The sequence below is a fragment of the Podarcis melisellensis genome (genome assembly GCF_964234715.1).
Source record: "Podarcis melisellensis genome assembly, chromosome: 1".
Taxonomy (NCBI): Eukaryota; Metazoa; Chordata; class Lepidosauria; order Squamata; family Lacertidae; genus Podarcis; species Podarcis melisellensis.
Window position 1 is genome coordinate 112,308,750 of NC_138528.1, and position 27,281 is coordinate 112,336,030.

At 42.7% G+C, this 27,281-nt stretch overlaps 1 protein-coding gene and 1 long non-coding RNA gene across 11 annotated transcripts in view; one reads left to right on the top strand and one right to left on the bottom strand.

Annotated features, from left to right (window-relative positions):
- ZNF385B (zinc finger protein 385B) overlaps positions 1–27,281 on the top strand; it is a 199,396-nt gene that overhangs the window by 120,960 nt on the left and 51,155 nt on the right. For 9 of the 10 annotated variants that reach the window (XM_081930107.1, XM_081930106.1, XM_081930108.1 and 6 more), the window contains one exon: positions 7,256–7,398. In XM_081930107.1, the coding sequence (XP_081786233.1) occupies positions 7,256–7,398 (143 nt within the window). Of the gene's footprint in view, positions 1–7,255; positions 7,399–23,213; positions 23,232–27,281 lie in introns of those variants that run through there. The other variant, XM_081930115.1, reaches the window with a different exon arrangement.
- On the bottom strand, positions 8,817–27,007 carry LOC309363819. Its single transcript, XR_014165601.1, has 3 exons — positions 26,903–27,007; positions 11,614–11,711; positions 8,817–8,907 (listed from the first exon to the last, which is right to left on the bottom strand). It is a non-coding gene; the product is annotated as an uncharacterized lncRNA (long non-coding RNA).

Sequence of the window (27,281 nt, forward strand, 5' to 3'; positions counted from 1 at the left end):
TAACCTGCTAGTATTGTCAGAAATGTTTAGGGAGAAAATAGCAAACACTTGCTTGACAGTGGCCTCAGAGTAGAAAGAAAGGGTGGGGTGTTAATATATTTTGAAAGTACTGGTCTCATTCTAAGGCTGCAAATCTGTGCACATGTCTCCCAAGAGTAAGCAGTACTGAACACTGTGAGTTATTCTAATGATCCTAAGCATGCATAGGAACACACTCTTGATTATTTAATCCGTGGCTGTCATCCACCTCCTGCATTTTTCACCCTTGCCTGTTACATTTTTTTGGTATGTTCTTGAATACAAAATTAGTAGTTTAGCTTGGATTTTTACAACTGCAGTGAAGTTGCTAGGAGACAGTTCTAGAGCTCTGTGAAGCTCTTAGTGGTAAAAATGGTTAAACATACTACAGTCCTATACATCAGTAGTGGAACCTTCAGACTCTTATTTTCCATCATCCTTAGCCAGCTTGGCCAGTGGCTGGGAATGAGAGGAACAGTAGTCCATCCACATCTGAAGGGCCACAGGTTCCCCACCCTGCTGTGCATTCCTGCTGAGTTCAATGGGAATAACCCCCAGATATGCTAAATAGAAAGGGACGCGGGTGGCACTGTGGGTTAAACCACAGAGCCTAGGACTTGCCAATCAGAAGGTTGGCAGTTCGAATCCCTGCAACGGGGTGAGCTCCCGTTGCTCAGTCCCTGCTCCTGCCAACCTAGCAGTTCAAAAGCACGTCAGAGTGCAAGTAGATAAATAGGTACTGCTCCTGCAGGAAGGTAAACGGTGTTTCCATGCACTGCGCTGGATCGCCAGAAGCGGCTTAGTCATGCTGGCCGCATGACCCAGAAGCTGTACGCCAGCTCCTTCGGCCAATATAGCGAGATGAGCGCCACAATCCCAGAGTTGGTCACAACTGGACCTAATGGTCAGGGGTCCCCTTTACCCTTACCTTTTATGCTAAATAGAATTGCAATCCAAAACATTGGGAGGAGGGAGGTACCAGGTTTGCATAGACTAACCTAAGCCATGACTTTAGTGATTAGGAATCCATTGTGGTGGACCTCAGCCTCTTGCTCCCCATTTCCTCATCTCATGAGAGGAGGAGACCAAATACGGTACTTTTTTTTAAAGAAAGGAACAAGCTGCAGTTCATCATTTAAAAAACAACAACCTTTCCTTAGAACAAACCACTGTTCCCCAAGTTCCTACAAAATGTTCTAGTTCACACGTAAAGTTATACCATGGTTTACACTAGTGACTCCTCCACTCCCATCTTCTCCTCTCATATGACCAGGAGAATGGCATCTGTGCTTTCCAAGAACTTCAGCTTATAATGATATCATCACATATCATTACACACAAACCAGGAGTCCTGGTTTAAAACAAGCCAGCTTCATAAGTAATGTTTTAAAGTTAGCTTGCTTAGAAACTGACCAGAGGGTATTTTTTTTTAACAATGATCCTTGGTTTCAACATCATGCTAGGCTAAGATTATTGCAAAGCAAAACTGTATTCTGCAGAAGCCCTCCTCTTGGTCACATGGGGGGGGGAAAGGACAGGAGAGTACACAAGCCTGAGATTTCACTCATGAAGGCTCATCTGCGCTAAACCATTATATGCAAATATTACCAAAAGTGGAAACTTCAATTTTCCTCCTCTCATGCGTGAAGAAGGAGAAGGGAGGATGAGATGCACATACATGTCTGTGGCTCTCTATAGTGCATTCCCAATGAACTCTAAACCATAGTTTGGGATAACCTAAGAACTGTGACAGAATGCTGTTGGAACTGTATTCCAGTAGTGGGTTGGGCAAACCCCAAAGTGGGTGAGTACAGATACCCACACCTCAAACATACATGTAATCACACAAACATAGACATATCTTCTCCCTACTCAGCTGATCTGTGTAGGAACAGGTGGGTTGTTTTCATTCATATTGGAGCATGCTGGCTAGAGAAGTTCAACCCCCCCCCAAGATGTAAATGAAAATTGCATCCTCTCTGCTTCTCAGCCGATTGGTCTAGATCAACTGAGGAGTTGCAATGCACCCAGGGTGGAGATGAAAACTGCCTGGGTGGAGATGAAAACTGAGCCAGTGTGGTGTAGTGGTTAAGAGCGATAGTCTCGTAATCCGGGGAACCGGGTTCGCGTCTCCGCTCCTCCACATGCAACTGCTGGGTGACCTTGGGCCAGTCACACTTCTCTGAAGTCTCTCAGCCCCACTCACCTCACAGAGTGTTTGTTGTGGGGGAGGAAGGGAAAGGAGAATGTGAGCCGCTTTGAGACTCCTGAAGGGGAGTGAAAGGCGGGATATCAAATCCAAACTCTTCTTCTTCTTCTGTTGCTTCAGCCAAAGTGACAGCTGTCAGTTTTCTTCCCAGCCACAGCATGAGGAGGTCAAAGCCTCCCCATGCAGCACTCTGCAATCACAATGAAAACTGGGCCACCTCTGCGCCTTAGTTGGATCTATACTGTTCAGCTAAGAAGTGGGGAGGGTACTGCTTCCATCCCAGTGCTGGAATAAGAGAAGCCTGGCAGGCTGGAGTGGGCGTCCACATCCCTAGTTTATTTGTTTCTTTATGGTCCTTGCCTATATCTTCTCGCCCGGCATGACCTTGAAAGCAGGTCGTTTTAAAATATGTATATAAGAATAAGATGGACAAAAACCATAAACTGAGCCAATGAGTCAGTATTTCTTCTCATGTCAGTCTTACCTAGAGCCTGTACAGACAGAATTGCTGGCTCCCTCTGAATACTGGCAGCTACAAGAGATCAAGAAACGGCGCCAGGAAAGCAAACTCTCAAGGAGCGACCTAAGTGCTGCTTCAGGACACATTGGCACCAATGTCGACTGCGCCTGACGCTTTTTAGGGTTCCCATTTAGCCATCATTTGAAGCTGTGGTTGTGTGTTTGACCCTTGGGCTCTTCTCTGGCTTCCGTGAGAAGGCCTACTCAATGTGTGCACAATTCCCAAGCTGTGTGCCAAGGCACACACACTGAAGTTTAAGGGGGGGGGGAGTGTGCTGTGGCTGTCAGATATTCAGGGATCACAGCATTATGCCCTGTACCCTATTATGTATTTTTGTTTGGTTTGTGGGAAGCTTTTCATTTTGAATGCTGATGGCTTCAGGCTAAATGCTTTGGGGTATAAAGTGCTCCCTATTTGCTCAAGTGGTGGTGAGTCATGGGGAAATGCTAACTCCCTTGAGGTTAGAAAGCAATGGGTACCTACAAATGCAAATTGTAAGGGTGCTTAAAAGGTAAAGGTAAAGGACCCCTGACAGTTAAGTCCAGTTGCAGATGACTCTAGGGTTGCGGCGCTCATCTCGCTTTACAGACTGAGGGAGCCGGTGTTCGTCCGCCAACAGTTTTTCCAGATCATGTGGCCCATATGACTAAGCCGCTTCTGGTGAAACCAGAGCAGCGCACAGAAATGCCGTTTACCTTCCCGCCGGAGTGGTACCTATTTATCTACTTGCACTTTTGGGCGTGCTTTTGAACTGCTAGGTTGGCAGGAGTTGGGACCGAGCAACGGAAGCTCACCCCGTTGCGGGGATTCGAGTCGCCAACCTTCTGATCGGCAAGCCCAAGAGGCTCAGTGGTTTAGGCCACAGCGTCACCTGCATGCTTACATACCAGCAAAATTCAGGTTGCACAACTAAAGTTAATTTGATACTCTTGTGTAGCAAACTTGCTCCCTTCTCATTCCCATGCCATGGCCCCTGCTGTTGTGCTACCTGCCTTCGCTTTTGTTCCTCTACCCACCTCTGAATTCATGCAATTCCAGGATTGTGACGCAGCACTGCAAATCCTCTAGTTGGGGCTGTGCAATGACATTCTATTATACAGAGCGATAAACAATTGATGAGCATCAGAGTGTACTGACAGACTTCAATTTGACAATAACTGTAACATCCAATTGAAGGAAAGATACGTAATTAAATATAACATGTGGATATTGTACTGGACTTATGGTTAATTACTCAGAGCGAGCTGTTAAAGCTTTAGACGTTCTCCTCCAGTTTTCTTTTCCTGCTTTCCCCCCCATGTGCAGATTTACAGAGGATGGTATTTGCATGTTAGAGTGCCTTTAGCAGTATTTTTTTTGTATTTATGAATACACTTGAATAAGCTCCTGACTTACAGATAATTAAGCACAACTGTCAACGTGCTTCTCAGGGCTTATGCAAACTACAGGCACCGACTTACTTAGAAGATTTTAAAGAAAGTTTTGCATTCAGTAAACAATGGGGGAGGAAAGTTGGATTGTATTTTTTTTGCACATTATCTGTCAGGATAAATTCCTCATAAAGTAGAAACACAGCCAGCCGGGTAGGGACATTAACAACAGTTTGTGATTATTCACTTTGTCAGCCACGTCTCATGCTATATAGTTTTCAAAATGCTAGTAATCTCAGTGCCTAAAAATAAGTGCAAACATGAGGCCTGAATGACAACACAAACAACAAGGACCAAGGTAAGTTGCACAAAAGACAAAAGGTGGGGCAGCAGCTTTGCCAGAGATAGCTCAGCTTTAAGCAAGTCCTTTTTAAGCCATGTTGACCAGGTACTCAACAGAGTACACAGCATGAGAGGAAGAATGAAGGGAGTTTATTTGACAGGTATGACCATTTATCTAGTGAGTGCGGTTTAAAAAAGCACTCACCAGGGCATATAAAAGTGCACTTAAGAGGAGCCCCGCAGGACTAGACCTAAGGTCCATCAAGTCCACTATTCTTCTCCCACAACCAATTTCCTATAGCCCTGGAAGTAAGACAAAACTCAGCTAAATTGGCAAAGAAAAAGTGATTTATATGCAATATAACATGGTGCCACCAGAGGGCGCTGTGGAGTCCCATTTTTCTCTACCTGTTTTTCCCCTGTTTAAATTTACAACGCATTCAACTGAAACGCTTCTTTGACGTGTCTCGACCCAGCCTTAGTGGTGATTGATTGAGATGAGATGCCAAATCAAATAATATAACGCTCCAGCATACACAGAACCGAAACAGCAAGAGGTCTGTGGGGACTTGGCCTTCCCCTTGTTGCTGCTTTGGTGAAAGTTTTATTCTGTGAGCCGCTCTTGAGATCTTGTGATGAAGGGTACATAAAGTTAATAAACGAATAAAACTCATGGAAGCATTAATATATTAGTATGTGTCAGAAATAATATCTCCAGGGCATACTCTCCAACATTTCTCCAATGAAACAGGGATGTACTGTTCCATAATAATAATAATAATAATAATAATAATAATAATAATAATAATTTATATCACTTATATCCCACCCATCTAACTGGTTGCCCCAGCTACTCTGGGCAGATTCCAACATATATAAAAACATAATACAACATTAAACGTTAGAAATAGTTCCCTATACAGGGCTGCTTTCATACGTTTACTAAAGGTTGTATAACTGGTTATCTCCTTGGCTTGGGGGTTGCATAACTCTGTACCTTCCAGTATTACTCCGATGAAGATAGGGACATCCTAAGGAAAAGCAGGACATTCCGGGATCAAATCAGAAACCAGGACGGCTTCTATAAATCCAGGACTGTCCCTGGAAAATAGGGACACTTGGAAGGTCTGCCAGGGGGATGGCTGTTTCCATCAAATCACCTTGTGCTATTTAATCCCTTGGAATGTAAGATGTGTATGAGGCAGTGAAAGATTCTGAGGCCAGGTATGGAGCATAGGCGAGTATTCAACAGCCCTTTGGGATCCTATGAATAAAGCAGGGATCGCTAACCCTTTTAGACTAATGGGCACATTTGGATTTTTGAGCAAGGGAGGGAAAGGGTACCCATTCTGAGCACTTCAGGACCAAGGGAGTGGCGGTGGTGAACTTTGTGGGCACCAGGAGAAGATCTGAAGGGCACCAGTGCACTCATGGGTGCCATGTCAGCAACTGCTGGCATAGAGTTATTGAGGCAAGTATCACAGTGGAGACATCTGTCCGCCATCACTATCAGAATGGAATAATAAGTGATTTGTACGAAGGAGAATCTCTGCTTTGGCTTTGTGATGTGTGCAACTTTTAAAAAATGGTGCTGATGTATCTTTAAGGAACAACTTTTTTGTCCTGTGTCGCCTGTAGACTATGAGCTGTGTGTGTGCAGCTAGCAAAGAGCAGCAAGTCTGCTTATTTTGTGTGCTCCTCCTGTTTCTTCTTAAACATTTGGCCTTTAGCCTTCAAATAAAGTCAGTTGATGCCATATAATATATTTGGTGTGTAGCCTGTATACTTAACAGGCTTGACAAGTCATGGTCAGGTAAGTTGCACATACAGAGGGCACAATTTTTAATATTTTTCTGGAGAGCCAAAATGCTTGAGGCTATGAGTGGGCTCTTCGTTTTATCTTCATGCTTTGAAACAATCTGTTGGAAGGTGGAGGAAGACACCCGTTTGATGGAAACGTAAATTTGAAGAGCTTTTGTGGCTGGCAGTTTTGAGGAAGGTAGATCAGTTGACCGAAAACTCAAGGAGGTTTGGCATAATGAGAAACGGCAGTATATTACTTCCTTATTAAAACAAGAATTATAGAAAAACATAGGGAGAAGCATCCAGTAAAGGATTACTGGATGAGACTGATGGGAGTTGAGGTTGTTTTGATGAGCTAAGTGGGAAAGATAATGAACTGGGTGGTTTGAACTGAAAAAGCAGATGGATTATGAAGCTGTCTCATTGCTTGTCAAACTAATATAATTGATTCATAGACTGAGGTTGTAAGGGACTATGGATTTGGTAGATAGTTCATTGGAGTGGGATAATTTATAGTAGTACATTCTTTAACCATATGTAGTTATGGCAGTGCTGTGATAAATATAAATAATTGTAATAAAACCTATTTTTCATATGCCTGGTTTTAATAATTAGCAAAATCCTCAGTTGAATGTGCAATTAATTTGAATCATCTAAAAACCATGTGACACACATACATTGTAGAACATCGTGCAACATGTACTTCTTAAGGACCTTTTTATGAACTGAAACTTCTAGCTTTGGTTGCTGGGGCAAAGTTTCTCAGTTTTGCAGACTCCAAACAGTTCTGATGATGTAAAAGTCCTTTTTGTTCTTTATGAGGACAAATTGCATTCATTCTTACCACCAAATGGTGATGTTTAGGTTCAAACAGAATTCACCAGTAAGGATTGGTGGCGGGGGCATGTTTTAATGCCTACAGTGTGGATTAAAGTGTGTGGGGAGTTTTAATTAAATAAATCCTTTTTTATATAAATATTTTTCTCTCTGCAGGCAGCACGTGCCACACAACTACGCTCCCTACCCTTGTCCGCACGCCTACACTCATGATGCAGCCCTCTCTGGATATCAAACCATTTATGTCCTTCCCAGTGGATGGCAGTCCTGCTGTCGGACTTTTCCCAAATTTCAATACCGTGAGTAACCAATGTTGCAATTCTCCACCCAACTGCCCTTGCTTTTTTGCTTTCTTTGCTCCCTACAGTGAAGCACATCACATGTTGCTTGTTGCCAATGGAGCCATAAATGTTAGAGAAAGTTAGACTGGTGCTGTGATCCCAGGAGCAGCAGAGACTGGTGAGGCCATGGTGGAGCACTGGTCCTCTCCTGGCTTTCCAATATGGGTGGGTCTCTGGCGCTTACTGAGAGAGCAGACTGACAGGAAGCTTGGCATGGTGGTGTGGTGAAGTGGGACCGATGTGCCAAACTCCTAACTCCCCGCTCCCACTTGGCAAGTCTCAGTTGCTCATTGTTTTGGAGCACCGGTGTGCCTCCTCACCAGCCACTATTGCCCAGAAATCTTTGTCCCAGTGCTTAATGAATCATTTGACCTTTGTGAATGCTTGCCACCTATACAGCTTGCTTCGTAAACTTTGGCTTGTGAGCGCAGCTTCTTGTAGAAATATTGAGAGGTAGGATGAAAAACAAGCGTTATATTCACCCACCTGTTAATTTTGATACACCTAATCTCTCCTCTCTTCACCCTGATCCCTGTCTGAAACTTTCTACAGACACCAGCGGATTATTTCCTTCCTGGGCAGCCATTAAAGAGATATTTAAACTCCCCCTACCTTTTGCACTGAGCTTATGAGACTTGATCAGTGAAACAGCAGGCAATGTTTGCCTTGCCTTAGGATACAGCTTTGCTCACTGTGCTAGGGCAGCCTTCCTCTCCCTGATGCCCCAATGATGCTTCAGAGTCCCCCTCTCACCACTCCTGAATATTGGCCATGGTGGCTGGGGCCAATGGTCCAAGAAATCTGGAGGGTTAGGAAGAGGTTAGGAAGGCTGCGGTTGTGTCATATGGAGTCTGGCTTTCTGCACCTGTGTTCTGTTTGTGGCATGTTGGTGATTTGGTGTGTGTAACTCGAGGTTGGGAGAAACAATGAATACACGGCTCTGCCTTAGAGAATGGAAATTGGTTTGGATGGTTTTTAAATTGCATGTAACTCTACAACTCTCTGGTTTTGTATCTAGGAAACTGGAGAAGTGATTGTAGTATACCTGCCTCTATATTATGTTCCTAATAACTGTTCAGTCAGTCCGGTTGCATAAGGCTTAGTGCTAAATCTTGCAAAACATTTCAGAGTTAGCAAGCAATATTTCCACATTAATGTTACTCGTTTTGTTTGTTTTTTGTTTTGTTTTAATTTGAGAATATAGTAGAAAGAAAAAGATAAAGGCAAGCAAATAATAATAATAAATAATAGAACAGTATTGAGACTAACAATAAGAATATTCTCTTAGTTCTGACGTAAATGTGCAAATTAGCATAAGCAGTTCAAAATTTCCAAATGAAATATATAATTACAAGCCATGTAATTTAAGATGGGCAGTGAGATCTTCATTGGGTGTTAGGTAGTTGATGTTTGTCTTTCCAGCCTTGCAGAGTAATCCTCTTAGCCACCGTGGTCCATCTGTTAGTCCTTACACACAGGAATATAACAGGAATATTTGTGAGGGTTCACAAATACAAAGGATCTCTCCAAAACAAAGTTAGTATGAGCAGTTATTTTTATACTGTAAACCTATGATCCTCAGATGAAGGATTGTATATAAAATAAATAAATAGATAGATAATTTATTACGGTCAAAGACCCGCTCGCATAACACAATAAAAACAGTGTTCATAAAGATACAATATACAATCAGAGCAGATTGCAGCAATAGCTCATGAGTTAAAACTGAGATATATACATACACCCGTACAACTGGGATTTGGGCTACCCTAAAAATTGACCCTGAGGCACCCCAAAGGGCGACTTCAGGATTTCCCTAGTAAGCTATTTTATTCTAGAGGATGATCTGTGCCTACAAATCTGGGCGCAGAATCTGGCTACCAGTCAGGTGGTCTTGTGATCTTTGCCTAAGAGGAGAAAATTAAGTTTAGACTTGTTTGAAGGATCGGCGAACCTCTTCAGCAAAGGATCAATGGTGTCTCTGCGAATCTCAACATTAAAAGGACATCTAAAAAATATATGTTTGGGGCTTTCCTATTTCCCCTAATGGGCAGGCGCAAAATCTCTGTGTGTACAGGACTCTTCTAAAGGAGCCTTCCAGAACCGGTGAGGGCAAGGCTGAGCTTCTAGCAAGAGTGAAAGCCCTTCTTGCGTTTCTGGATGCGAGGAATTAGAGATATGTTGCTGGAGCGGCTACATATCTCCCATTTTCAATCAATCAATCAATTCTAACCCGAGGGCCTCGGTTCAGCTCCAGCCTTTGTCCGAGCAAGTTGCTCGCTAGGAGCTCTTGCTGGTACAGCGGCAACCAGCCTGCCTTGGCCCCTTGCTGTCTGAGCTCTTTGGGACCACAATGGGATTATTAAGCATTTAAATGCTTGAGCTGCCAGTGCAGTGTCATGAAACATATTTACATCATTACTGCACTGGTCTTGCACAGGCCTCAGTGTGCACTAGTTCTCTTCCCTTGACAAAACGTGCCATGCTTGTTTATCTATAGAGCTTCATTCAGGCTTCTGTTACTCAACCTGAAGTGCCTGCATTCTCCCATTCCTTCTGAACTGGTTTTTTTCCCCCTCCTCCTTTGCCTTCTCTGCCGCCTTATTCTCTTTGCTCACCACCAGTCTTCATTTTAAGTTCAGGAGTTTCCGCTTTCATCTCCTGCCTTTGTGCCTTTTCCTTTGCTGCACCTCATCTTTTGAATCCGCCCTCCCCACCCCACAGTGTGTGCATTGTTTCATCCATCTCCATGAAGTGTTGAAATATTACATTTGCTCAGGCCATCCTTCCCCCATAGGATTTGCTTCTTCTGCCCCTTGCATTTCCCGACCCCTTATTTATCATGTATTTCATCTTACGCTGACTGTTGGGAACCGTCTCTTTCCAATCTCTGTAAAGTACCTAGCCTGTGGGTTGGACCTTAATAATTTAATATTAGGATGCCAAACTGATGAAAAAGACTCTCCGCTTAATCACTGCATTAAGTTGTGGGTTGTGTATACAGTGTACAGTACTGGTTTCGAAGGATAGCACCTCCCTTCCCCCCTAAAATTTAGTAAATGGAATAACCCACCCACCCCCAAAAAGAGGTAGAGGGGTTTCTTAGCTAATTTTTTTTTTGGGGGGGAGAGACTTAAGCTTCAAAAAGTCATATGTCACTCTTAACCTTCATTTTTATAATTCCTTTTCTTGATGCTCTCAAAATAGTTCCCAAATAGATTCCAACAGAATTTTCCTATAAGCTTATATTGCATACCATTTAAAACCAATATCTTGCGTGTTTGCAAAGCCAGCATTGCCCTGTTGAGGTTATTCAGCAGGGACTCATTGTGTAAATAACAAGCTCATAGCATTAGAAAGAAGAGTGACTCAAGTCATTTTGTGGATCATGCCATCCAGTGCGTACATACAGTTTGCTCATGCATAATAGTTACAAGATACGCAAAGCATTATATAATAATTGTAATTTCAAGGGTGGGGAGGAACCTCTATTATCAGCACCGCCAGACACTGGGGGTTGAACCAATGCCAGCTGTTGCTTTTCATTCTTCCTCTTTCTGTCTCTCTCCCTCTCAGAAGTTTCCCCTATTACTTGTAAATAAATTCTGCTGACAGACTTTGTGTTTCAGTACAAAGTATTAGAGAAAGATGATAGAATAGCATTTGCAATCTTGAAAACAAGAATAAGTAATACCTTTAAATATTAATGTATTCATTTCAAAGCAGCCGAATCTGAGAATCTGATAATAAGTATGTGGCACATATTTATTTAAATGTGGGTGGCAGTCTGGGAGGTGTCGCTTTGCCTCTCTTTCCTACATCAAATATATATATATATATATATATATATATATATATATATATATATATATATATATTGCTGGATTTTGTCACACGTGGGCAGTGTCATGTTATAAGTGGCAGTGCTGTAGGCTGAAAAACTGGTCAGGAGCCCTTGATAGTTACTTGATAGGAGTAGTCACAGTGCATGGCCCTAGGCAAAACTATGGGCAAATAGAAGCTTTCGCTTGTTTATTTGCAAAAATGTATATACTGCCAGCACTAAGAAAAAATACATAATGGCAGTGAACAGCATAAGATCAGCAATAAAATTATATTAATGAAACAAGTACAAAATATATAACATTATAGAAACTAGTATTGCCATCAAACCTTGAACCTCCTTCATTGGAATCCTGGTGGTTCATAGTAGCTCAGTTTTGAGATGAGCATTACAGCCCCTAAAGATCTTATCTGGCTTGGACTTTAACCTGAGATGGAGAAGAACTTAAGTCATCTCTCTCACCCACACACTAGATAGATCGATAGATAGATAGATAGATAGATAATTTATTACGGTCGGATACCAGCTTATAAAACACACTTGGGGGTACAATTCCAGAAGGTAAACAAACATTTAAAACAATGTACAACAATAAATTTAAAATTTATAAATGGGATAAGCGTATAGACACTTAAAACTTTAAGAAAAGCTACCGCAGAGAGATGACCCAGAGTCACCCATGGAACTGAGTTTGGGGATTTTCTTAACGAACTAGTTTGGGTTGGGGGATGGTCTGTGTCTACAGATCTGTACACAGAATCTGGCGACCATCCAGGTCGTCTTATGATCTTTGCCTAACAGGAGAAGGTCAATTTTTTGCTTTTCCGGGAGGTCAGCGAGCCTCACCAGCAGGGGATCAATGGTCACACTACGTGCCTCTTCATAAAAGGGACATCTAAAGAATAAGTGCTCTGGGCTTCCTATATCCCCCGATGAACAGGCACAAAGTCTCTGAGCATATGGGACTTTTTAAAAGGATCCTTCCAGGACCGGCGAGGGAAGAGCTGTACCCATGCACTTATTCACCTTTCCATCAGCAGTGATATAATGAAGGAAAGAGAGGGAGGTTTCTCTCTCCTTTGCCACGCTACTGTGGGTACAAGCTAGGCTTCAAAAGTACACCAAAAAAATAGGATGTGGTACTCAGAGAGATGTTTCAATTCCTCCACTGCTGTGTCAACAAGCCAGGTAAGCAGCAGGGTGAGAGGAGCAGGACCAATAGTTGGGTGGGGAGGAGGAGTTTCAGAGACTTGCTGAGGAGGTGAGGTTGGAATGGCAAGACCCATCTCACACCAGATGACATCAACAGGTTTGACAGGGTCCAGCTTTGCTTGGAATAAGCCAAATTGTTTACTAAGTTTTGGGGTAAATAGATTGGTTTTGAAAACCAATTGTCAGGCTCGACTGGGGGAATTCCTTCCATCACTATCCAAAACCCCAACCAAAGAGCTTAGAATTCATTGTCAGGCAGCTCACTTGGTTTCTAGGAGTGCATGTTCAGGAAGCTGTCCCTTCAGTACCATTCCTGATTTATTTATTTACTTTAATATCTTCTTGGCATTTGATATAGTTGCACTCTTCATGCTAAACCTGTTCTGCTTCGAGCATCAGTTCCCAGCAGTACTGAGGTTCAGGTTTGGGCAAATAGCGCGAGGCAAGGCTTAATTGGTGTGCTGGGCTCAGGTTGGAGACTCAATGAAAGAAGAGCTCAAATGTTGAGAAGTCTTCCTCAAAGGGAGGTTTCGATAGGTGCTGCGGCTCTGAAGGCCAACTCTGCCTTCTGTGAGCAAAGTCTCTTCATTTAATGGAGTCCAGCCTCCTTTCATAGTTTTTGGCTCACAGAGCTGGGGAAGGTTCCACGAGGGCTTTGAGCTGGAGTCACTAGGGCAGTGTGACCTCCTTAGGCATAGCAGACTCCTCTTATGCATGTCCTTCTGTTCCCTGGGAACGGATTCCACTCCTGATACTTGGCCTCATTCTTCAAAGGGGTGTGCATCTCCAACCTCGGGGCCATGACAGTCCTACTGATAAAGAATTCCTGAACGAAATAAGTTCCAGCTACTTTGTATACCGTAGATGCCACAGGTACAATGCAGTCAGGCTAATTCCCTCTTGAACCTTTTGCCTCTAAACCATGTCAGAAGCAGCTCAAGAGAAGGAGAGACTGCCAACCACATAGTACAACAGCCTCCTGTTGGAAAAGGGAGATACTTTTCATGGTACACTCAGTGCTCACCCAAAACCCTCATGATTTAACAGACATGGGTTTTGCAAGTTACAGTGGTACCTCGGGTTACAGACGCCTCAGGTTACAGACGTTTCAGGTTACAGGCTCTGCTAACCCAGAAATAGTACCTTGGGTTAAGAACTTTGCTTCAGGATGAGAACAGAAATCGCGCAGCAGTGGCACAACGGCAGCAGGAGGCCCCATTAGCTAAAGTGGTACCTCAGGTTACGAACAGTTTCAGGTTAAGAACGGACCTCCAGAACGAATTAAGTTCTTAACCTGAGGTACCACTGTATATTTTCTTCTAGCTCTTCATCTACTTAGAATTCTGTATGGTGTCTTGTGTGAATATTGTGCACACATCACCAGTTATATGCTTTTTTAAATGCTCCCCACCTCTAGAATGAGGATTTGGTACCAACAATAAGGACTTGCAGACATTTACAAGGGAAGCTTCTGAACAAGTACAAATTTTGAAGAGCAGAACTCAACAAAGTTGGATTTAATAGTATTACCTCTACTTATAAAATGAAATATATGAAACCATAAAGGTTTCTGAGAACGAGCTGTTAGCAGTTACCAGGCACCATGTTATATTGTGCAGCAAACAACCATCTTCCTACTTCCTCTGATCTACACTATTTATTTATAGCTTTATGGATTGAAAGCCCCTTGTCTTTAATCTCCTCTGTTTATGATTTAGGCCTGTTTTCTTTGTCTTCAAGGAGCTGTCTGTCATTGATCCTCCTCCAAAATTAACTTTTAACATATGGGTTTTGTTTTTGTTTTTAAAAAAGATGTTGGTTAATGGATTTTGCTGGTGAAATGTTAATAATTGATTTTTAGCAGAAGGATGCACTAATTCACATCGTGCTTTCGACAGAGCCAACTTTGTACTTTGGAGTCTTGATACCTTTATGCTTAATATTTTGTATCTTGATTTTTTACAGCCTTTTCCCCTCCAGCTATTTTATTTTGGGAGACAGAGCAAAATTAGCAGTATAAGCTGTTAGGCCATGAAAAACAGGCACTTGCAGCTTTCTAGCTTAACAGTCTTCATCGTCGATCCGAGATTCCTGGTCTGCAATATGCAGTATAAAAACAGGATGAAGTTCCCCCTTCACACTTTATTGAAAAACCCATGTTAGATCCACCAAATGGGGGAACAGATCTGATTGCAGGTCTTCTGTAATCAGTATATGGGTCACTGATTCTGTGATTTCTTTAACTAATTTTGAAGCTCCAGCCAGGGCGCAAATTTTATCTTCGGTTCGCAGCAGAGCTAGGCAAGGAGTAAGAAGGAAGCAGATCAGGACAGAGGCAGCCCTACTGTTAGGTCATTATAGACAACAAACTGCCAATTGTTTTATTTATTATTACATTTCACCACCCACAAGAGTGACATTTGGATTTTCTGCCTTAGGCACCAAATTGTGTTGGCCCTTGTGTGGAAGGAAGGAAGCTATACCCTCAGGCCACTGCAGATCCTATCCAATTCCATCTGTGATTTCTGACTTTTTATGTCTACTACCTGCATATTTTCTGAACTTTCTCTACAACTCAAATGGATATAAACTATAGGACTTAGCGAAAATGCCTTCCCAAATTGGTGGTCCCACTTGCAGGTGGTAAATTTGGGAGAACCACTTCAGAGATTGGGGGCGGGGGAGAGACAGTGAAATGATATGCCATCTTTACAGGTGGGTACTTACTTGTACTTACTTGGTGGCGCTGTGGGTTAAACCACAGAGCCTAGGACTTGCTGATCAGAAGGTCGGCGGTTTGACTCCCCGCAACGGGGTGAGCTCCCGTTGCTCGGTCCCTGCTCTTGCCAACTTAGCAGTTCAAAAGCACGTCAAACTGCAAGTAGATAAATAGGTACCGCTCCGGCGGGAAGGTAAACGGCGTTTCCGTGCACTGCTCTGGTTCGCCAGAAGCAGCTTGGTCCTGCTGGCCACATGACCCGGAAGCTGTATGCCTGCTCCCTCGGCCAATAAAGCAAGATGAGCGCCACAACCCCAGAGTCGGCCACGACTGGACCTAATGGTCGGGGGTCCCTTTACCTTTACTTACTTGGCAGAGCAATGGCCCTCCCCACCCCTTAAAAAATGGTTTGTAGTGGCAGCTGCTTCCCATTGACCGCCCTCAGAATGATGCTATGTCATTCCACGGTCAGTATGAGTGTTTGTGGGAGTCAGCTGGATAGCTTAGTTGGTTAGAGTGTAGTGCTGATAACACCAAGGTTGCAGGTTCGATCCTTGTATGGGGCAGCTGCATATTCCTGCTATCCTATCTTTAAAAGACATCTGAAGGCAGCCCTGTTTAGGGAAGTTTTTAATATTTAATGCTGTACTGTTTTTAACTTTTGATTGGGAGCCGCCCAGAGTGGCTGGGGAAACTCAGCCAGATGGGTGGGGTATAAATAGCATATTATTATTATTATTATTATTATTATTATTATTATTATTATTATTATTACTACTACTACTACTACTACAGGGTGTTGGACTAGGAGTTGGTCCCTTCAAACTCTATAGTTCTATGATTCTATCTCCTACCTGGTCCTCTTAAAGTAAGGACACCAGGAACTGAACCAGGGACCTTCTATATGCAAAGAATGGGCTGTACTGCTGATCTATGGCTCCTTCCATAGAAGAAGCTTCTTACATCTTCAGAGCAAAGACATGATGGATGAAAGAAAGAAAGAAAGCTCATCCAGAATTAGGGAATCAGGTTGCACTGAGCATCAGAGTGGTGGCATCACACTACATAGTGTATTTGCATAGGAATGAATAACACCTTGTGCTCTCTGTTATCCCATAGCTGTGAAGGAATGAGCTTTATGTTTACCTGGCAGCCTCGCCATTTGCATTCTTTTGTTACTGCCCAAACTGGGTTTGTCACTTTCAGACAAAAGGGGATGAGCTTTAGACACAGCAGGAGAAAAGGATAGTGAGGTGGGGGTAGTTGCACATTCTAATTTCTTTTCTGAAAGACCACAGTTGAAGAATATAATTATTTGCTCACTTGGCAACTTATACACTGCAGGTACTCCTCTCATTCAGACAAGTTTCTGCTAGTCTGCATCCATATTTCCTTGTTCTGCTCTGCTCGTGAGAGACAGAGCTGTGGCACGCTAGTCTTTTTTTCCTATAAAGTGGGTTACAGGCGTGTTTATGGATAAACTATGGTGGGATAAAACTGAAAGATGGACAAAAGGCAGAAGGGATAGAAAAAACCTTAAATACTTCCAGTTGTTTCTCGAACTGAATCCATAGATATGGGGTGCTTCAGTGCTTTGTTTCCTCCAGGGGGTACTCAGGGGTATGCAGTACCGGCACCTCTTGTTGTTAAAAAGTGTGGCACTTACTGTAACAACGTCATGGTGAGTACCAGCACCCATTTTTCAAGGGGGGGAAAGCACTAGGGTGCTGACACATGGCGTGGCAGCTTACCATGGATATCGTGCAGCTCATGCAAACAAGATTTTACATGATGTCATAAAATGCCATCTCACCTCATACACACACACACAGTTTAATGCAAATTTACAATTTCTGGGTTGTTACTTTTAACTTGCTGGATTGTCTGCATTACTGGTAAATCCAGATTAAATGGCAAAATAATATGGGTCCACACTTTGTTGAGGATGATGTCGTGCAGGTGCCCAAGATATTTCAGCACCTGGGGTGAACCCCAAAATGGGCTTCCTCTCCGCCAGGGAAGAAGGGGTGAGGAAGAAAGATTGACATCAGGATATCCTGCCGCCTGAGGTGATCACCTTGCCTCATGGGTGGGTCAGCCCTGAAAATCTTACATGAATAGGGAGCACTGAGTCCCCAATAGCCTTGTGAAAGTGCCCTCAGTGTTGTGAGGCCCGATGAGACTATCTTTCATTCCCAGATTTAAAGAGGTAAATTACTAGGTTCTAAATAGCATATGGAGAAAATGCATTTATCTGCTCACTTGCTCTCTCTCTCTCTGTCTAATTCCTTGTCTGATGCTGTGTGGAGATAATCAGAACCACAGCAATTCATGGTATCGGATACCTGCAATGCAGGCGTTAGTTTCCCTCCTAAATCATTGAATTCCTTTTTTGAAAAAATGTGTTTGTGATGAAAGTTATAAGAAATCCCATTTGGTTTTTTAAAAATAGAGGTTGCTGTGTTGAATTCTCCTGCTTTACTGTGCAGGTTGGAGGCAAATAGTTGGAAGATCCCAGTGGCTTAGAGCTAGTTTATCTGTCCTAGGGCCCTTTAAATTTCCAGAAAAGCAGCCAAGAAACATAAACAAGGGGTCTTGTTTCATAGATAGATTTTCATCATCCCTCAGCCCCCAGGAAATAATTGTCCAGGACCACCAGAACTCTAAAGGAAAATAGGTACGTGATAGTATACACTCACCGTACTAAAAAAAAAATAAAGTTGTTAATTTGTGCCCCATACAACTCCAAGAGCACACATGTTCAACCAGAATATTTGATAAAGTATTTAAAATAAAGATTGGTTTTTATGTTTATTTTGTAGTTTTACGTAGGCCTAGTTCAGACACAGTGTGAAACTATAGTTTAGTGCAGGATTTCCCAAACTTGGGTCTCCAATTGTTTTTTGGACTACAGTTCCCATCATCCCTAGCTATCAGGACCAGTGGTCAGGGACGATGGGAACTGCAGTCCACAAACAGCTGGAGACCCAAGTTTGAGAAACACTGGTTTAGCGTTATGTGCCTGAGCAGCAGATTTATACACTTGCTCACTCATTACTCCATTCTCCTCCTCCAGTGTGGCCATCAGGAGAATACTGACATAATCTGCTCCCCATTTAAAACTAACTATAGTTTCTTGTTATGTCAGAAGTGAGAGAACCATGGTTAGTTTATACTGTTGTTTCAGGGCCAGCCCACCCATGAGGCACATACCTCAGGAGGCAAGACCCACAGGAGCAGCAATGTAGAGCTTTATTTCCACCCTGTTCCTGATGTAGAACTTCACTCACCCCTTCTTCCCAGGCAAGGAGGGGGGCACCATTTTGTGGTTCACCTCAGGTGCCAAAATGTATTGGGCCAGCCCTGTGTGGTTTGCTAACAATCCAGCATGGTTTGATCCTGACCTATTTGAACAAACCATGACTTATATTGACCATAGTGTGCACGAGTTCAGCTATAACTAGGAGCAACACTCCTCAGTAACAGCAATCCATTTTTCTTCGTGTAATGAAGAACTGAAGCTGCTGCTGTCTCTCAGTTATTAACCATTATTGTTTAGTGTTATGTTCACTAACAGCAGTGAGCCTTGAGCTTGCGTTCTCCCTCCTCCCCTCTCTTCCTCCAGCACAGCCTCAAGGAGGAGATCAGAAGTTTCCACTCTTAAGCTAAACAGTTTAATGGTTATTTAGGTGTGTTGTTTCCAGAACTCCTGGGCAGAATGTAGTGTGGTAGTCTTATAGCTAGTAAAAAGCTCCTGAAGTGAGTTATATCATCGTGATCTTCCATCAGCCACCAGCTGCTGTAGGAGCCTGAATCCTTTGAGCTGAGCTATTGAAACACCGATCTTAAATTATTTCAGGAAGTGAGTTCCTAAAATCACACACACACAGAGTCTTCTTTAAAAGTTTGGTACATAGAGATTGCCAGCAATATCTTTTAGAGCACTCTGCTTTTTGAGCTAAAAAATGCTCAGTTGCATTCAGATGATGCTGTGATCCTTAGTAATCTAGTAGCAACAGAAGCCCTGAGATTTCAAAATAAGTATCTATTTGGGACTGTTTAGAGATAGAGGATTTGACCCATTCAGTGGGTTGTATGAGACTAACCTGCACCTCTGCCTATTTGGTAACTTAGTACTGATGAGAACAGGCCTTTTCTGTGGTGACTCCCCATTTGTGGAATGCTCTCCCCAGGGCAGCTCACCTGGCACCTCCATTACATATACAGTCATTTTGCAGACGGGATCTGTTTCGGAGGCCCATCTGCAAGCCAAAATGACGCACATCAAAGTGCCGCGTCTACGCACACACGCAGTGCAATTTAGCATGCACGAGTGGCGAACCCGGAAGTAACCCGTTCCAGTACTTCCGGGTTTGCCACAGATGTTCACTGAAGCGGAGGCGGACGCAGAGTGAGGTTTGACTGTATTTAGATACCAGGCAAAAACACTCTTCTTCTCCCAGACCTTTGGCCAGTTAAACAATCTATGGCCTTTTAAACTAGGGACCGGTATTTTTTTGTTTGTTATTACGTTGTGCATTTTTGTGTTTTCATACTGTAAACAGCACTGTTATCCTTAATTTGATTTATTAATAATGGAATGAAGCTGCAGAAGCAGTAGCTTGTTCATGAAAGTTAGGTTGAGCAGAGATTGTGTGAGGAACCAAGCAGAGGAAGGGCGTGCAGTGGATGCCGTCCACCCCGGGTCACCACTGAGGGGGGTGACAAAATGCCGGGCAGCACCCAACACGGGGTCTGCAGCGCACCTGAGCCCCGCGGCTCTTCGCGCTGCCCAAACGGTCGACCCACTGCCTCCCCCCAGCTGTAGGGCGGCTGAGTGAATACTCTGGAGGCCCTGCAGTGCGCCCCGCCCCTGGACACGCCACCCTAGGCATCCGAGTGGCTCTTCCGCCGCTGAGCAGGGGTGTTCACTTTTGCCCCTATTTGAGTTCTGGATGACATCCCTAATCACCTGGACAAGAGAGGGAAGCTTTGCTTAAGATGCCATGCAGTCCCATGCAGTTTTGCACAGGTTGACCCAACCTGATGCCTCTCTCTTGAGCAGAAGTGATGCTCAGTAGAAGTTGGCTCCTGTGTCACTTCTGGCTGGGAAGACGAGGAAGAAAAGGTTGTTGTGATGAAATCCTTGAAGTTGAAGATAGACATGAGTCTCAGTAGGATCAGTTCTGTTCTTCAAGCGTGTGTGATAAAGTAGTTTTCTATTACATAGCATGTTTTTGTTAATTGTATGCTATATCTGCAGTTGTAAGTCTTACAGAGGTATTTTGATGTAGAGGTTTGTGAAATAAATTAATACTAAAAATAAGAAAGAGAGTTCCTGTTTGTGTGAGGATGCAAAACTAATATCTGTACTCATGTGAAGATGAACAGATAACTTCAGGCTTTGAAGTGGCTCTGTACTGTTGATGAATTTATAGGAGAAAGAAGGTGGAATTGCTGGAATATGTTCCAGGGTATTAGTTTAAATCCAGGCAATTTAAATCACCAAGAGAAAAGACTAATTTAAATAACTGATATAAATCAAGTTTCCCATTACTACTTTTCTTATTTCCTAGGCAGAAGCGCTCAATAATTTCTTGGTAGAAGCATAAAAAACATGATCATTTGCAACCAAAAAGAGCACTCAGATTCCTAGAACTGTAACCCAAAAGCACACATGGGGGAGCTCTTGATCAGGCTTCCTCAACCTCAGCCCTCCAGATGTTCTGAGACTACAATTCCCATCATCCCTGACCATTGGTCCTGCTAGCTAGGGATCATAGGAGTTGTAGGCCAAAAACATCTGGAGGGCTGAGGTTGAGGAAGCATGCTCTAGATATTGTTGACAACTCCCATCAGCTCCAGCCAGCTTGGTTAATAGTCAGGGGTAATGGGAGTTGTGGTCCAGCAACATCTGGAGGGCCAGAGGTTCCCCATCCCTGCTTCAAACATTTGCTCAAGCAATCCATGTTGTTGTTGTTTGCACAGCATTATTCTATGGCTTTATCCAGCCACCCTTAAATTCTTCACAAATCAATGATGGTCATGGTGGAAGGTGGAAGGAGGGGACAAAACAATTGGGCCCAATCTCTTCATAAGCTGCAGGTTGATGCAGTGGTCAGGTCTGGATCCAGCAGATTCTGGGCCAACTCGGACAGGCTGCCTCCATGCTCTCATGGTACCTCATTTTGGGACCTTCCACTGACAGAGAATTTGCCACCTGCCCACAACTTCAGCAGCTGGCAAGAGGCTGACAGTCAGCAGAACTGAACAAAAGGACACCTCTGCGCAGTCTAACATCCCCCATCCATCACAGGGTTGGATTTATCTGCCCATCAGAAATAATTTAAGTCCCATTGAGTTAAGCATGACTACCTTCCATTGGATCAGGAGAAAAAACAATTTAAACAAATAAAATGACACTTATTTGTTTTTTATGTGTGTACATCCAAGGACACTAAATAAGACCTCTAAGTTGAAGAATGCGCCCAGAGTGTTATGGAACCAACTAAGAAGGGGTAGTAGTTACTAGGCATATTGAAATTGTCCCTAAGATGGGAAGTGTATGTCTATGTTGCTTCTACAAACCTTTATATCATGAGAACTGAGCAAATTACAGAGCTCTGAAGCTTTAAGAATATAAGATTTAAACTGAGGTAACCAGACAGGCTGGAAAAGATCCTGGTAAAGTACAAAATGATGTCTTATAGAGAAAAGAAGTGGTTCCCAACATCTGTAACGATCGTAGTCTATGTAGAATCAGATCCATGTTCATAAACACACTACACGATATGGCAAATCATGGGCAGTATTTATAACACTTGATCTCAAACGGCACCCAGTTCATTCTTTCCCTTAAAGAACTGGCAAAGCCATAGATCCAGATTTAAGAGAATTTAAACAACAGCTTGCATTTTAAATGTTTGCATTATATTCAAACTTTATCTTAAACTCTTATTATTAAACTATATGTGAAATTTAGAAAACACTAAAAATCTATACATTCATTTTTTAATTTCCATTTTCATATTTAAAAATCATTCATTTCCACTCACCTTTTAGTGTCTCATCAAATTTAAGAAGAAAAAAGGTGGGGAAATATAATGTGGGGAAATACTGCATAGTAATCCATGTTAACCAGGGCAAGTGACTCACATGAATAGGGATTATTTTCCTTTGTATGGTGCAGAAGAGAACAAGTTGTTTCTGATTCTTGATGTACTACTGATACAGTCCAACAGGTTTGCCTATGCCTGTTTCAAGCAACTGTTTACAAAAGAGATTAAATGGAGAATACACCTGGAACTTGCCTGCACCGCTAACCATGTTAGTTGTATGTTTTGCCCATAGCTAGCATCTCTCCAAAACACAGCGAATACTGGGTTAAACGCTTGTCAGTTTCTTTCCAGCTAAATAGACCACAGTTATTAGCACCTGACAAGCTAGGTAGTTTCTCTGAGAAGCAAGCAGCAACTAACACCAACAAATTATGCCAGTTACTCATCATGGCATGTTTAATTTTATTTAGCAATCCAAGATCGGTTTAAAAACACAGCACTAACCTTCTGGCAGACAGGTACTATTTTGCTATTCAAACATGCTGTAATCCACCCTGCTTTCTGACATATTTAAAGAGTATTAATTGTTAATGCTGAGCCTTCTTGAATTCTTTTTCTGGAAGCAGGCTGCATTCGGTCCTCCAGTTTGGGAAAGAACATCAGTTTGCTCCCACAGGAGTACTGATCTTAGCCTCGGGAGACTCTGCCAGCCGTATTGTTTGTGTGAGTTTCTCCTGGTTGCCGCTTGCTGTTGGAGACGAGGATTTTCATCACAGCCTGTGTTGCATTGTAGTGTTGCCTTTTTAATTTTAACTACCAACTGCCTGGTGTTACCGCTGCGGATTATTATCTGGAAATCTCTGGAGGAGCACTGCTGGGTCTTCAAACAGCTCTACAGACGATAGTGTTTCTTTCTGCCTTTCCTCTTTACTGGTGCCAGCTACTTCTGATGGTTCAGGTACTTTGCATTACTGCAGTATTTTGTGATTAACAGCTGTGGTAATTAGCAGACTGATTATTTATTTATTTATTTATTTATTTTAAAAAAACCCTAAAAGACACCACGGTACATTTAAAAAGCTACCTGCCGATAAGAGAATTTGCTGCATAGGTGCAGAAGGATGTGTGCATCACCTGTGTACTTAACGATATTACATGCTAACAGAAGCAGTAGCAAATGGTGAAAATAATACTGTGGTACATCTTGGAGCAGGAATTGGATATTATTAGTTAAGAAATGTCTTGGGCATTTGCATGTGTAAATTTAATAACTTGCCTTAGGGCATTTAATGTGTACAGTGATTTTGTAAGCGTCTGGCTTCAATAGAATCTGTTGCTCTGAAGAGCAATATTAAATTTCCAGGCGAATTGTTCGAAGGTGTAGCTGTTCTCGTGCGGTTGGAATAGAAACGGGAAGGGTTTCATTCCATGTGCAAGAAGTTTTATTACAATTAGTGATTTAGCCCTTGTTACCTGACTACATGTTGTTAATAAAATATATTTAATAAAATATATGTAATCCTGTTTTGCGGGTCCGCCGGCGGCGGGGCTTTGTGATTTGGCCAATGCCTTGCTACACCAGCAGAGCACAGGGTACACCATTACCGTGACAGGTGTGCTGGCAAAGCACTTTGGATACACCGGTGGAACTCCCCGCTACTAGAGGTGTTCCACTAGTGAAGATATGCTGGCATAATGGCTGAAATTGGGCATAATGGTGGGCTGGATGTGGGTGGCACCTGGGAAGAGCCATTTAAAAAGAACTGTACAATTAAAAAAAAAAAGTAGCCACCGTGTCAGTTTACCATCCCAGCCACATCACTCTGACAGAGCTGAGCATTCGATACCGTGGCCATTCCACCAGTGTTATGGGAGCATATTTACAGTTCCGGGGTAATATGGGTATAGAATTGCTTAGCCCATAACAAAAGCAAAACAGAATAATCCAAATGGTCCTGAATGAACACATTTTAGCTGTGAAATCCCCTTTTATCTGCCATTTGGAAGCTAATTAGTCTCAGTCATAAACTGGCTGAACACGTGGTGTTATGCAAAACAGCCTCATGTGCCTGTGTTCTAGTTTGGTGCAAGTGTGTATGGAAGCGATTTGCATCAGCTTCGTTGATTGCCTGGTTTGTGTGATTTAAGCAGATGGGGGGGGGACCTTCTCCTGCTGCACTTCAGGTGCACAGTTTTCCTAGCACAAGGCAGAATCCAGTCAAAATTAAGCACTAGTAGTTGACCCATGTGGGTGAGGTATGTGCTTAAACTTGCCCAATTAAAATCATTAAGATTATTATTTTTTTAATGCTTTACTTTGGCTCCATCATACCCACAGTGATCATTTCTGTGTGAGAAAAAATGTAGCATGTGAAGCAGCCCATAAACAAAGCCACTTCCCCATGGGGGCTGGTTATTTCGATAGCCCGTGTTCTCTGATATCTACCTGAAGGACCATATCTCTCTACATGAGTCTGCCTGAGCTTTGAGATCTTTTGGGGAGGGATTTCTGTCTGCCCCTCCACGTTTGGAGGCACATCTGGTAAGAACACAAAAGAGGGCCTTCTCAGTGGCTGCTCCTAGATAGCAGAACTGGCTTCCACAGGATGCTAGGCTAGCCCTCTGTTTGCTTTCCTTTTTTGCCAGCAGCAAATTCTTTTTTGTTCTTACAGACTTTTTTGGCCGCTAACTGGCCGTTGTGAAATAGTCTTTTAAGTATTGTTTTGTGTGTCTGTGCTTTCAAACAGTTTTAGTGGGGTTACTTACTTGATTATTATTTTTAAAATACTTATATTTATTGTGTGTTTTAGTTGTATCTGTTTTAATTTCTGCTGGGAGAAAGGCAGGATAAAATTTAAATAAATATGTTATGTGTTTGGTTTAAGGTAAGAGTGGGGGACCTGAACTCAAAACTCCCATCAGCTTGCAGGCAGCATGGCTAATTTTTGGAGTCTCAGATTCCCCTTATTCCTGGTTTAAGATATCACTCCTCAGATTTGCCACCGGGGTGTTAGAAAGGGATTCACTTAATGTACCTGTGAGCAATACCAGAACATCTGCTGTTTTCCATGGAGAACCGTGGGACTGCTAGTCTCAGGCCAATGAGTACCTGTGGCTATTTAGAAAGACAGCTGTTCAATTAGGAAAGACAGGCCATTACTATGGAAAGTTCAGAGGAAGGGTGAGCTGTAAGCATCTAAATGATCTCAGGAAATTTGGAGATAAAGACCACCTGAGAAAACCTCCTGGCATACCTGGTTTAATGCATTCCAGTGGTTTTAATCATATGGAGACAGTGCTGTGTAAGCAACAATTTGGAGTTGTCCCTGAAAGACAACTATTTTGATGGTACCTAATAAATCCATTGGTTTATTATGGCCATTTGGAAGGAACCAATTGTCTACAGTGGGTTTTTGGTGTAATTTGTGTTTCAGCCCAGTGTTTTATGGTGTTTCTTTGCTCAGTTTTGCTTTTCATTCTTGTGTTGGTAGTTTTACATTTGTTGAGGCGGAAGCCAAAATAAGCCTGCTCAGGGTCCAATAAAGTTCCTGTTGTCTTATGGTGAGATGGATTTTTGGAAGTATAATCTAACATAAGAACATGCAGTGATTGTGATTAATAGAGCAATTGGGAAGGGAATGAGGTAGACCTGAGTTGGGTAAACAGCCTTTTCCAGTGCCATGCCAGGCTTGCACTGGGATGGCAAAAGTGAAGCCAAAACAGCTTTTCCTTTACTTTTGCCCTTTTCAGTTTGTTACCGCCCTCCAAAAAAAAACACCCCATCCATCATTTCCAGTGAAAGGAAATGCCTGCACCAGTTCCAGGGTTGGAATGTGTAGGTTTTAGAGATTGGCTTTGGGATGGGGAAGTTTCTGCAGCAGTAGAAATAGGCCTTTTGGGGAGTCCGATCACCCTCTCCAAGGGCTGGCTGTCTCCCCACCCAGCCTTTCTCAACCTGTGGGTCCCCAGATGTTGTTGAACTACAACTCCCATCACCCCTAGCTAGCAAGGCCAGAGCTCAGGGATGATGGGAGTTGTAGTCCTACAACATCTGGGGACCCACAGATTGAGAACCGCTGCCAGAAGACCCAAAACATCCCAATGCCTTCCCATGGACCATAGATTGCAGCCAGAGAAAGTAAGCTAGATATCAATTTACAAACCACAACCACAAACCGTGCATTAAAAATCATGTAAGAAAGATGAAAATCAATTAACCATGGTGGAAAGATTAATTGCCTGCATAGATAGGCTTGGCGGAACAGAAAAGTTTTCATTTAAAAGTTGAAATAGTTGAATTACTATCAATGTTATACCTCTCACTAATGCAAAACAAGTCTTAAAAGTCATTGTCTGAATAATCTTTAGAATTGCATCACTTGTTGATTCTTTAATAGAGGACATAGGGGAATACGAGTCATTTTTTCCTAGTATGATAAAAGTCTAAAGATGCCTGCTTTGAACAAACACTCTTGCCATAGATGAGTTTCCCAATTTATTTTTTGTGCTAGAGAAAATGAGAACACTTTTGCATTTCCTCTAGGATCAAGAGTGGAGCAATTTGTCTCCAAGGAAAGATTAAAGCATTTAGAGTTTTTTTAGCTTTGGAAGAAAAAAAAAAAGACTTACCATGGCTTATAAAATTAAGGTTGGTTTAGAGAGAATGGATAGAAAGGTCTCTCTCTTTCTCTCGTGAAATGAAACTCAGGCTCACCCACTGAAATTGGTTGGCACTAGATTCAGGACAGAAAAAAGAAAGAACTGTTTCACACAACTCAAATTAGCTTATAGACTTCACTACCACCATTCAAGGTTATGTGGTCTTTTACATTAATCCCACCTTTGTTTTTATTGGTCCCGCCCACCCCTCAGTTTGAAAAACAGCCTTTCACATTCCACAGGGGTTTTTTTGCCAGACAGTTCTCATCTTAAATTTCAGGCTTCCAGGTCAGTTTAGCAAGACTGGTTTGGCAACAAATGCAAGCTAAAGAAGCCCTACGTGTATTAA